The 13,633-nt window shown below is 38.0% G+C and overlaps 1 protein-coding gene across 3 annotated transcripts in view; it reads right to left on the bottom strand.

Moving 5' to 3' along the window:
• Window positions 1–13,633, bottom strand: part of wdr27 (WD repeat domain 27) — a 45,954-nt gene that overhangs the window by 16,223 nt on the left and 16,098 nt on the right. For all 3 annotated transcript variants that reach the window (XM_078273560.1, XM_078273561.1, XM_078273562.1), the window contains exons 18-23: window positions 11,763–11,896; window positions 10,032–10,129; window positions 9,094–9,215; window positions 6,198–6,295; window positions 3,213–3,315; window positions 541–639 (exon numbers count right to left, since the gene is read on the bottom strand). In XM_078273560.1, coding sequence (XP_078129686.1) covers window positions 541–639; window positions 3,213–3,315; window positions 6,198–6,295; window positions 9,094–9,215; window positions 10,032–10,129; window positions 11,763–11,896 — 654 coding nt within the window. The remainder of the gene's footprint in view (window positions 1–540; window positions 640–3,212; window positions 3,316–6,197; window positions 6,296–9,093; window positions 9,216–10,031; window positions 10,130–11,762; window positions 11,897–13,633) is intronic.

Here is a 13,633-nt window from a genome sequence, read left to right as displayed (position 1 = left end):
TTTGGAAATGTATATTTTACTCCACTGTATTATCTCCAAAGTGAAATTCAAGTCAAATACTCATCTTTATTGAAACTCTTAAAATAAAACTTAAAAGGTGAGACCACTGACTGACACTGCTTCTCACCGTGATCGCTTGTCTTTGCTTTTAAACATTTTACTCTTAATACTGTTCAAGATACTTGAGATAAAGATTGAACTATTGACGTGCATACATTATCAGGAGAGGAGCGGAGGGTAAACAAACATTAACACCGTTGCCTGTATGCGTGTCCCCTGGGGTGTTTATGCAGAGTTAACATAGATCAAATAAAAACAATCTCTTGTTTTACTTCAGCTGTCTGATATATCTGATGTCAGTAAGTGAAAGTGAAAGTAAGACATTTCCTGAAACTGTACAAAATATTTACTTACTGGAATGTAGAGAAATATGACTTTATTTAAGACAATGAGATCTTTCAGTTGTGGGAGAAGGGGCATTGAATGCATGGTAAAGAAATAACAGAAACTCAAAGACAAAAGGTAAAGACAGGTTCTTACCTCTGGTGTGGCAGGGTTGAACGTCACACTGAGCACTGTGTCTGAGTGTTTTTGAAGTCTGTGCAGGTACCTGCTGCTACGGATGTCATACACGTAGGCCTGAAATGAATGAGATGGACTACATGAACAACAGCAGGAATGAACTGTAACTATGCAGTGATGTACCGATGTAGAATCTTTATAAAATGAGTTAAGTTGACCCACGTAGTGAAGCTCACTTGATGATCACCAGAGGTTTGTGACTATGTTCAGAGATTGGCTAGAAAGTGAGGTGCTTGTTGAATCATAAATCAGACATATCAAATCATGCAATACTGTGTAAACTAAAATGACTGGGGCCAGGTGTCAAATTTAAACCATTTTTGAGTGATGAATAAAAATAGAAATAGTCTGTTGCATTAAATAATGATAACTGTTAAGTATCAAAAGTTGGCATTGAACACTTTGCAAGATTCTTAGTTTAATTCTTTGCTGACTGACAATGTTCTAAACTCAACAAAGTTCCTTATTCCCTGATCAAAGGGAAGAACTGCTAGTGTTAAGGCATCATTAAACACTGATGCAAAGCAGTTCCAGATATTTTGTTATCTGTTGCACCTGTACCAACTCTTAAACAAATTGTACAGGTGTAAAATCTAAAACATCAAAACACAGTCATAGCACTCAACTGCTGAGCACTTCAAAATGTAAGTGGCCATTGAGACTATTTAACAATCCTATTGAACCCTTGTGGCTAACCCCTCTGCTTTAAGGTAGTAAAAGCCTCGCTTATCATCCCTTTACTTGTGGGTGTTAAGTACAGTAGGTGTTGATTTTAAACGTGATCTTGGGTACACACAAAGAAAACTGCATACTGCTTGTGTAGACATCTCAGAATCAACACTTATAATTGAAATCTTTGAATATATATTTAATGTGTTATCAGCTTGTTAGCACCGTCTTTCTTTCTCTGAATACAATCAGTGAGTTTCAAGACCCATTCGTTTGCTTCAGTGCCAGGAGCACAGATAAAAACAGATGTGGGGATGTTTGTTACCAGACGACGACTCATCAGATTCCTGCAGCTGTTTTGTATTACGTTTCCCTGAAAAACACTTCAACGGTCCATGGGTAGAGTGTCTCCTGTCTAAGGCATATGACTTATGTGGTGCCTAACAGGGCATTGGCTACTTAGAATACTTAGTATTAGAAATACGTTCTTTTCAGGAATGCTTTAATATCACATGCATCTGCAGATGTATCAGTATATGAACTGTAACTAAAGCGGAGAGCAGGGCAATTGAGCCTGGGGTTAGGAAATTACCTTGCATACATCTTGATTGACAATTCAAAAAAAGAAAACCTATCCTCTGAATAATTAATTTCATGAATTTCATTCAGATGACAAGAGGGAAATTCAGAACGGGTGAAAATAATACATATTTCAACTGAACATACAACAGGTTAATTTCGACCACACTGAAATCATATTCCACTTAGATTGTTTTTGGCATTACAGTATGTTTTTTTGGAAAATGTGTAATATGATCTAGGGAGTCTTTTTAAAGTATTCAGGTTTTTTTCCATGATTGCTTTTTGATATATTAAGACAAGTACAAATGTGTCTGGCTTATGGAAGTCTCAGGGCAGCTACAAATAAATACGGTGTAGCTCACTACCATATACTCTCCCGATTTCCCAGAAACGTTGGAAATGTCCGATCTCGACAGAGATGCTCTCAAATGTCCATGCTGAGTCCCCATAATTAATAATAACCAGCCGCATGCATATATTATTCCACTGCTTTCAAGAAGCACATAGAAGAAAAGAGAGATGGATAAGGAACTGGGAGGCAGTCTTCTGTAAATGTCTTGCAAGTATAAGGTGGAGACTGGAAAAGCAATTAAAAACAGTTCTGCTTCAACATGAATGTTGACTTCTATGGAAAAAGGCTCAAGTCCAAATAAAAATCTCTGAGTCAAGCACAAACAGTCCTCACCTTAAATGGAGGTGAAACTGATAAATAAATGCTACTGTTTTTTTACAAGGTCAAGTAAGATATACACAATATAATGTATATCTAAAATAATTTATTGTCACAATACTTTGCCGCTTATGCCTCTGGTGAACTGCAACTACAATTTAACACACATGATAACAGATTAAAAAAAAAATATATATATATATATATATATATATATAGGACTTATTGGTCCCTTTGCATTATGGTATTGTGGGCCTGATTTAACTGTCAAAAACTAAGTATCTCACGCTGCTATATTTTGTTGCTTTCTTAACAGCAGATTCACCACTCTGTAAGCTGGCCAGACACTGATATACAGTGACACATGATAAAGTACACATTCAATCTTGTTGAAGCTTTTAAAATGCCACATTAGCCATCAACATTTTGTAACTTTGTGAATGTCACTGCTCTCAACTCATAAAACCAAACCTAATTTATAGGTAGCTTTGATGTGCAGACCCCTTAATTACTTTATCACAATATTACATTTTACAGAAATGAAAAAATGACTGATTATATTGTAATCTTGTCAAATTATGCTAAAAGAAAACCTGACTGTCTGAGATACAGTATATATAGAGAAGTGTACACACACACACACACACACACACACACACACACACACACACACACACTGTATAAGGAAAGACAGACTATAACAACTTACACAGTTATCCTCAGAGCCTGAGGCAATGAAGCGGCCGCATGGTGAGATGGCTGAAGAGCATGTATGGCAACGATTTAGATGGTTCTCATAACGGCGTACACACCTGAGGAGGAGTTATGGTCTTATTAAAAGCACATAATATGTATACTTTATACAATAATATGATTTAATCCAAAATAAATTATTTTACCCTGAACTCAAGAAAGACTGTGACATAGAAGGGGACATCTTTGAAAAACACAGTATTATAATCTAAAAAACAATGCTTGAGAAGTGAGATATCTTAGATGACGAATGGCCCCCTCGTGCAACATGGTGCTGTTTCTTTTGGTTTGCAACAGCATGTAATGTCTTTACAATGCCACTTACAACTAGCTGAGCTAGGGTCTCTGTATGGGCTGGCATGTTGGCAGGGCTTCAACAGGATATGGTGAGAGCATGTCTTTGACATTCACATGCTAATGTCATTAAGCTGGACCAAAGTAGGTCATATTCACTGTACTGGCGATCATGAAGACATTTGATATACCCAGTATAGTGAGCAAGTTAAATAAAAGCAAGCAACAATACTGCTGATTGTTGTTAAGATGTGTGTAAGAAAGCTGAACTCTCTCTTTTTTTGTGATGTATTCACTGGCATTACTGTATTTTGTAAGGCATTCCTTTCATTTTTCCAGTATATTGCCACTGTCAGCTGACTACGCTATCTGCCCATACAGCCCTCAAAAGAGTAAGTTACAAAGTATTGCTGGCTGCAACTTAACACCTAATGAGACGGAGTTGGTTCAGCCAAAAACCTAGTGTCTTGACAATGCTGGAAAAAGGGCAACCTGACTGAAAAGAAGAAAAAAACAATTCTCCATGTTGTGTGAGTGATGACTATCCGGCATTTGCCTGATGACTAACACAGACTGCACTGGAGGGTCTGATACTCTTGGGTGGGAGACTATACGGTTACTGAATCCACCTGGGTATTCAGTGTCAGTCATCAAGTTAATCAGCAGCCTAATCATTGCTATTTATTTGCAGCCAATATATTTCACCCACTAAGGCGAAAGCTGCTTTGACATATACTATTTGATATTATTTAATATGAATGCGTTATTGATCTATTAAGTCACAGCATTCATTTATCAGATGATGGAAATTCCAAGAGAATACATCTCTGGACTAAAGAGAAACATCTGTTCTCTCTATCTTTAGAATCAGTACCTGAATGGGGCTGATTTGAAACTATGCTAAATATTGCAGTGTAGATCCCTAAACTGGAACCTTGCACACTAAAACACATCATTAAGGGGTGAGGGAACTTACATTGCCTATAATTCTTTAAGTGTTGCAGATGTTCATAAACCATTACCCTTATTCAATCAATGTTTGTGTTGTCTGAAAAGGAAGGAGCAAAAAGTGCTGGGGATTCTCATGTGACAGAGTAAAATAAAATTAAGATTGAGTTTCTGAAGTTTCCACTGAGTGAAATGTACATTCCCCATTGTGTTTTTTTTCTGACGGAACACAGTATTAACCCCAAATTTGTCCCAACTTAGAGTTTCCGTCAATGGAGTTGTGTCTAATAAAAACACTGTTCCATGAACTGTGCTGTACAGTGGCCATAGCCATATACAGTATCACCATGGGTAAAAAAAACTTAAGCTTTTACCCAGACAGTTATTCATCAGCAGTGTTTATGGAAAAGTAACTCAATTACAAAACAACTTACATTTTTCTTGATAAAATGGCAATGACCCGACAAATGTCAAACTAAACATGACTGCTTATTTAATCAACATATTTTTCTATTCTCTATTAAGGCTATGTAACCATTCAAATAGCTTTGATTTTACATGCTGAAGTTTAGAGATATTTTCTTCTGAAACGTCTGCCACCAGTCCAATACAATGAGAACATTTAGATTTTCTTTCTGATGCACAAAGCATCAAACAAATCCAGGGGCAACTTCTGCTAATTCAGAGATTTCATTGAACTAATCCCAAATTCGACTTCAAGTATTCTCATGAGCTTCAGCATACTATACTAAAATGATGCTGTTATTACACTGTAGCAACTTAAATCTTTTACTAATTTAATCTATCAGAAGTTTTATGCCACTAAGATTTGTTTTCCACAACTGAAAAAAACAGGCACAAATATTTATCAGATAGAAATAAGGTTTTGATTGAGTCTGGGATGAGGAGTTAAACATGGAAGTAGTCTCAGACATGAAAGAATGAACTTATTAAAAAAATGCCTTTCCCGGGCCAAAAAGAACATTTTGAAATCCAATAGAGCCTACTTGAATTATCTGCTTTATATGGAAGTGATACTAAGGGCCAAAGAAATATATTCTCAGCTACGTACTTTGGAAATTGAACAGTTGCAATTCAATCATTAACTGAGGTATGTTTGTATAAGAAACAATGTTGATGTAATTGGAATATAATGTCATTTTGCACTCCCAGGAAGAGCAGAGGGGAAAAAAAGCAATATTGTTGTTTTTTTTCATTAATGTGCTTAAACATTTATTGCTCTTGGGTAATTTTGGCAGATCTGATGAAACAACCCTTCAGCCTGAGGTTAAGACAGTAAAGCCAGCACAAAACAAATGGGGTACAAATGGCATAACAGTTTCATTAATGTTACTTATCACTGTAAATGTACAATGAAATGTAATATGTTCGTCTTTCTGTCAGAAAACAGAAAAATAAATACATACAGTACATGATTACCATGGTGATAACCTGAATAGAGGTTGCATACAGGTGATCCAATTATTTGATCTGAATTCATGGGAAAACACTATTATTTCATAATGAGGGAGTCATTTCAGAATTGTATGCCAGTTGTTCCGGATAGCACTGTTTGCCACGTGTCCAAAATGTCATAAAAAGCAATTGTTTTGGTTAAGTAGCCATACACTTCTATAATGCCACCAATGTTGTACTCATAGGTTTTAAATCCAACAGAGCAGACTATATTAAAACCAACCTCAGTGTACGGAGGTCCCAAATCTTCACACCATCCGTGACTGCACTGGTAAGGAAGAGGTTGTATGAATCCGGCGCTTGTGTACTAAACATGGAGCCCTGTGAAAAATACACAAAAAACTAAAATGACTAGTCAGCACATGCTTGACTGAAATAAGTTGCAAATCAGCTTCTCTTATTGTCCAGTGCTGGAAAAGTTTGTTGCTGTATATCCTGTAATGGCAAATAGTTTTCATAGTATTCCAGGTAGCATTATTACTACCTAAAAGTAGAATGTGACATTAAAGCGACACTAAAGCACTTTTCCCGCTTCGGTCTCCCTAGAGGTTGGAAGCGGAATTGTCCATTACCGCTGTCGTAATGTCTCATGTCTCATTCGAACTACAGATCCGTTACCTGATCTGGCAAACTTTCATAATGTAATGTAATGGACAATTCTGCTTCCAACCTGTAGGGGGACCGAAGCGGGAAAAGTGCTTTAGTGTTAGTGTAGTCTAAGCACATTGGGGCTAGAAGGAAAAACTGGAATAGAAGCAAAACTGTTGTTAATTTGTGTCATTTTCCATCTGTTTTGCACCACACTGATACACTTCAGCTATAAATATATAGACTTTCCACTGCACATCTATACATTAATTCCATATATGACAATTCACACCAAGTTTTCAGATGATACAGTGGAGTGTGTGTGTGTGTGTGTGTGTGTGTGTGTGTGTGAGAGAGAGAGAGAGACAGAGAGAGAGAGAGAGAGAGCAAGAGAGAGAGAGAGAGAGAGAGAGAGAGAGAGAGAGAGAGAGAGAGAGAGAGAGAGAGAGAGAGAGAGAGAGAGAGAGAGAGAGACAGAGAGAGAGACAGAGAGAGCAAGAGAGAGAGAGAGACACAGAGAGAGCAGAGAGAGAGAGAGAGAGAGAGAGAGAGAGAGAGAGACAGAGAGAGAGAGCGAGAGAGAAAGAAAGAGAGAGAGAGAGAGAGAGAGAGAGAGAGAGAGAGAGAGAGAGAGAGCGAGAGAGAGAGAGAGAGAGAGACAGAGAGAGCAAGAGAGAGAGAGAGAGAGAGAGAGAGAGAGTGAGAGAGAGAGCAGCGGTGAGTGCGCTTTTTTGTTTAGATTTCCATTAGGAGTGTGAGAACGGGACTCTGAGAGGGCATTTCCAGTTCCATTTTCCGAGAAGTCCTCTGCTCTGATGAGTTCCAGGTGAATTTTTGCAAAAAAGGCGATGGAAATTTGAAGTGGGAAAAGCTGCTTCACTTGCTGAGGTTCCTGATGTTTGGTCCGCCTCGGGACGAGAAAGCAAGAGAGTTGGGAAGAGTGATGTTATGTGTACAGTCCCCAGGCAGGGGCAATCCCTCTGATCCGCAGGTGTTAACCCTACAGCACCTTTGGGCACCCAGGCGGAAGACCCCACATTGACGCAATAGCCAAGCTTTAACAACACACTGCAGGCTTTCCACAGTGTATGGCACACAATAGCTGGCGTGACAAAGAGCATGCACCTCTGGGTCGAAGGAGTATAGACAGCTGTGTGTTGAATGGGTTGATGCATTTTATCCATGCCACTAGCTGCAGTGTGTCCAGCTAATCCAGGCTGGCCTTGAGTGTCAAGTATGCACAGGTCAACATGCAGAATGTCAATACCCCTAGGTCACTGGGTACAAGCCTCTCTCTCACACACAAATACACACTTACACACTCTGTATTTCAATAAGTTATATAAGCATCTGTAGGATTTCAATATTTTTATGATCAAAATGAATGTCTTTGTTGCTATTACAAAGCTGGCAAACATTAATATGACTGCATATGGAGAGAAACCAGAACTTCATTTTATTGTAAAATGTAAAGTGATAGCTTCACAGAAATGTAAATAATATGCAGAAAACCCAGACTTGAATGCATTAATTTGTTATTGTTATCTATAGTTTTGCGTGATGCAGTATTACATTCTTTATAGCACTATAATGGATGTGAATACAGGGCCAGGCTGTCTACTTGTTAGACACCAGCAAATTGGGCCCACATTGGTCCAAGACAGTGATGTGGGAGTAAGGTCACATAAACCCAAACTGCATCATGGAACAGCATTACTCCAAGGCTACCATCCAGCATGGAATCTCCTTCTGGCAGGCTTAATCCTGATGCACCAGGGATTTACATTCAAACACTCAGCAAGATGAATGATACTGATGATGGCACGTCCTGTCTGTCGGTCATGGAAACTTTTGGGTAACCATGACATTTTTTTTTTAACCATGACCTTCTTTACTCACACCACAAACTAACACTTTTATTCCCTCAAAGACGATCTGTGTCTTATGTGACTCGTGCAACACTCATAGATGTCTTATGTAAGACTATAACATCTGCCAAATAGTAGACCCTTCAAGAGTAAGATGGAAGATGGGGATCACAATTGATGCAAAGCCAAGCAAATTATTTGCTGTGTGGGTCAGGTCTAAACGTCACTCAGTCTGCCTGTGGAGTGATGAGATGTCTTTGCATCTTTCCATTTACAAAGGTTACGTTTTTTAGTCAAACTACAATAACTTATATTTGTGACTTTTTGAAAACAATAAAAGGCTGTCTTTCAGTAATGAACATTATTTAAAGAAAAGCAATATTCATGTTTTGCATTTTAACCGGTTATTTTTGGCACCAGTCACAACAATAGGGGTTGCTTGCTCAATGGTCTCCAGTTTTACTCAATACTGTACTAAACAACTTCTTATCTCTGAAGAATCTACGCATAGAGACCACATAGTGAACACATTTCTTGTACTGTATGTCACTTACACATACAGTATGCTGTCATTAACTTTACATCTTCTTACAAATATAATAAAGATAATAATACCTATTTGACCAGTCAGTTTTTTTTACAGGGACATTTAAATGGCCTCACCTTGTTCTGTGTAATGCAGTGGACAGCTCTGCTGTGGACATCAGGAAGCGCTGAGGCAACTGTACCCTTGTTCATGTCAAATACTTGAATGGACCGATCTGAACCACACACCAAAACGATGTCTGAGACAGCTTTTAAGGAAAGTCATGCGATTTATTATTTGAAAACTATAGCCTGCAGTAGATGAGATGTGTGATCTCTAAGTTTTTATTATGTAAAGTGTTCAAAGTAGTTTCTCTAGGACAAAACAAAAAAACATATCTGATCAATAACTAAAGAATGTCAACTTCCCCTTATACTTCATGGGCCAGCCCTAGAGCAGCACTAGTGCTGGCCAATGTACATAATAATAATAATAATAATAATAATAATAATAATAATCATAATAAAATTAACTTTTATTTATATAGCGTCTTTCATGAAACCCAAGGACACTTTACAGAATTACTGTGGCTAAGCTAAAGGAGGTTGTAGGCTGTGGTAAACAGGTGGTGTTTCAGGAGTTTTTTTTTTAAATAACAGCTGAATATATCAGTTTGCTTTCTTGCAGACAGCTTCTATCATTTTTTAATGATACACAAATAAATCCTTAATTAATATAGATAAACCAGACTAAATATCAAAGCTTTTTACTGTAATCACTCTATATCCATTTCCACTCCCAATCATGGTGGTGTAAAAATAACTCCTGACAGGATCTCACTCATTCCAACACAGCTTACAGTGGATTTACTGGAAAGTAAATGCATTGTAAACTCTAACGAGGGGCTGGAATGCAGACATTCCTGAAAAATTAAAGAGACCTAAATGATTTACAGGTGAAGACGGCAGTGGAACCCCTGAGGCAACATGTGTTCACTTTACCTTCCACAGCATCAATAGAGTCTAAACTATAAGACTTCCAGCTGCAAGAACAATAATAACAGGAAAAAGGATACAAGAGAAGAAATCATTGATTGCAGACAAGGCAGTGATGTCTGTTGCTGATGTCGTTGTAATGCATCTTGCCAATTTGATGACACTCTGTTGCTGATATCTGAGAAGAAAAAGAAGAAGCTGCATCATTTTCCAAACAAACACAGGTGACTATATAAACAAAATTTTAACATAATCACTGCACACCTATCGTTCTTCATCTACTGTATGCCTGAGCTGTACAGCTTTAGGAGAGAATTCCCTACCCTTTACGACTGCTTTTTGATTTTTTTTTTTCAGTTTAAGTGTCTCCATTCACAAGATGCATCACACAAATAACTACCTAAAGAGGAAAAAGACAAATAAGCAACATGCACTTTTAAAAGAGGGTATGGAGGACTTTTATTGTCATTTCCCTGGCCTCCAGAATAAACTCTGACAGGTTAGAGTACACAGTACTGTACACAGTAAAGCAGTTTGGATGGTAGTGGGTGGCAGCAGTGTGCAGTGTGTGGTAGCAGCTAAATAAAGCCAGACCCTCATCAAATCAGTAACAACGCTTGCTTAAGCAACAAAGCCTGCTACCTACATAAATGTTATAAGTCTAAAAAAGATCAATCCTTGGATCTATATCACCCCTTTCAGCTGCATTGCAATGTTGTTGCAATAGATGTAGTTGAATTGGTAGTCATTATTACAATAGCTAAAGGTGACAATGGGTTTAAATTTATGAAAAATGCCCTACCCTGCAAGAATTGTTCATGTTCTCTTTAGAAAGGTCCTTAACCCCCCCATGTGTCAGTGTTACTATTTAGAGGCCAACAAGAGAGTAGTCCTAATGTTTGAGGTTTGAATGTATGTCATTGTGATTGTTTAACACAATGTTATATGTTTTATAACAAAACTACAGAAGCCCTGAGAGGCAAGGTGAAAGTTTATCTTATTTCTCGTACGTATGATATAAAACTGCCCGATCCAACAATACCTGAAAAACCTTTTTTTTTTTTTAAACACATTGCCTTTTTGGGCTTCCATACGAACACCTCAGCATAAATAGAGAAACTGTAGTTGGCTGGACACAAACACAATCTGTGAGGCAAAAACCATCCTAAGCAGTCTTTTCAGTAGTGCATATATTAGTACATATAGGTAAGGGATAATGTAGAGCATAACGAATTAGAACCCCAAAAGCCTTCAAGCTGATCTTGAATGAGCTTGAAGGGGTCTGTTATACTTAGCAACGGTCTGTTATACATAGCAACGGTCTGTTATATATTAGCAACGGTCTGTTATACAGAAAAATCTGACCCGTAGAATGCCATGATTGACCAATCAGAAACACATATTCAACAAGGCTGTGTAATAATGTAATTGTAAAACTAGGATGTTAATATTGTAGGTTAATGGATGAGGCATTGCCAGTGCTGATTATTGTTGAGTCCCCATTGCTACCATGTCTTAAATAGAAAAGAACGTCCATTTCTGCTGTTAAATGCATTAGATCAATAGCTAAATTTGACTATCCAGCTGGCCAGGGTGTCCAATTGTGTGAAAAACTGAAATTTAGCTTGAGACCACAACAGAGAAAGAGACATTCTGGCCCAAACTGTAGTGGCAACAGTGCTTTCTACATTTTTATATTGGATTCATAAATTACATGCACAAGTAAAACCAATTAAAAACCAATAGCTAGTTTCTGTATCACTGTAAGTATACATGCTGAACTGTTCTTTATAATAATTCCTTGTAATTACCTTTTTATGTCATCACGTGTGATGTCCACATTATACAGGTACAAGTAGAGAGAGGGTCCAGATGCCAAAAGCAGAAATTTGTCGAGGTAATAAAACTGAGCACTTCTAATGGGTTTGGAGAACAAACTGTCACCCTAAAGAAGGAAAGAAACAAGAAAAAAAAGATGAATCTCTAGGAATTGTTGAGACATTCATGATGCAAGAAAATATATTACTAAAATAAAAATATAACCTTATTTAAATTAAGGACAATGACTTAAAAGAATACATTTTAGCAATGTCTCTTCTAACTGACTTGTCTTGTTTTAATCATTGGGAACATCAGTGATGATAAAAAAAAAAGAGACAAAGAAAACTCAAAATTTCTAAGTAGTTTTGTCTAAATACGTACAGTACTCCATATTGCCTGAAGGTGATTTAAAGCAAAGTCACGGCTGAATTCCTTAAGCAATAAAAAGCTGTAATAGTTAGTGCTGTACACTGCTATAACCTTTTAATTGCTCAAAATGGTACATGTGACACCCTCAAATGTGGAGAGATAATCTGCACATAATGTCTGTGTTATCCCATTAAATCCAGGAGAAAAAAAACTTGTGGGCACTAATGGTAGACCATGTAAATCTTGAATGTTTGCGCTAACGCTCAACCAACAACCAACATCTCCTCATTTTGTCTCTTTAAAGTTCATATAGAAGTTCCTCACACAATGTTGAAAAAGGGACTCAAAGAAAATCTGTTCCAAAAAAGGAGGTAGTGGACTCAAGAAAAAGCTTCCTATATGCATTAAAATTGTTTTCCTTAACCTTCCAAACCGACCTTAAAGCTTACTATACACCGAGCCAATAATCGGCCGTCGACAGTCTGGCGAGGTCAGTGACTCGAGTCTGTTCGGTGTGGCCTTCATTTTGGCTGATTTGACATGTATAATTGGCGGGGCGGGCACTGCCGGCAGTCGGACTCAAATGACCCATCTGATTGGTAGAGTGCTAACCCGGAAACGGGGAGCGGAATAAGCGTGATGGCGTGACTAGAGTCTCTCAAAATCTAACGAAAATCTTTTAAACTGACCTTTGTTGATCTGAAATGAAGACAGATTTAGCAACTGCATGGCCTATTTCTCCCTTAAAATGGTTTCAGAAAAACTATTTTAGTACAATATGAGATCGTATTCTACCCAGACAGTCCGTCTTCGAATTTCCGGAGAAACCAGACCCACGTGACACGTTCGTCCAATCAGCTGCCGGTTTTCATTTTTGGCCGACAATACAGATTAGCGCCGCCTGCTGTTATGGAGATGTATACGTCCCGTCGCTTTTGTGTGTTCCGAGGCACTTTTTTGACCAACTCGGGTAGACTGATCAGTCCAACTGTCTTTTCTGCCGATAGTCGGCCTTTAGTCTATCAAGGTAAAGGTCGCTAAAAGATGGGCTTCCTATCAGATAGTATTCTCTGTCGAGGTTTATAGATCTACTTATCTAACAACTTATCTGACCTCTTAAGGCTTCCAATGACAATATATTTTAAGGGCACTATGTGGTCATTTGCAGTTATTGTATTCTAGAGTTTCACATATAACTCTGTAAAACTATTTGTAATTCTGGCTCACCCTGACAGAACTCTTGTTCCTGAAAAGACTTGCATTTGTTGCCAAGTTCTTTCACAAGAACACCAAGCAGTCAAAGGCCAAGCTCAAGACAATATCACTGAGTGGAGCAAAGCAGGGATGGTTAGCATCAGCTATGGGGAGACCCCAGATTTTGTTTGCACTTGGCATGGGGAGGTAGACACACTTTTGACTGTCCCATTAAATGTGATACCCAATGAAGTAAAGAGAGTCTGCATATGATCAGAGTTTTGGATGCTCTGACTCC

Source organism: Sander vitreus, chromosome 17 (assembly GCF_031162955.1).
Source record: "Sander vitreus isolate 19-12246 chromosome 17, sanVit1, whole genome shotgun sequence".
Lineage (NCBI taxonomy): Eukaryota > Metazoa > Chordata > Actinopteri > Perciformes > Percidae > Sander > Sander vitreus.
The sequence above is the reverse complement of the archived record's forward strand: the minus strand, read 5'-3'. Positions and strand labels throughout refer to the sequence as shown.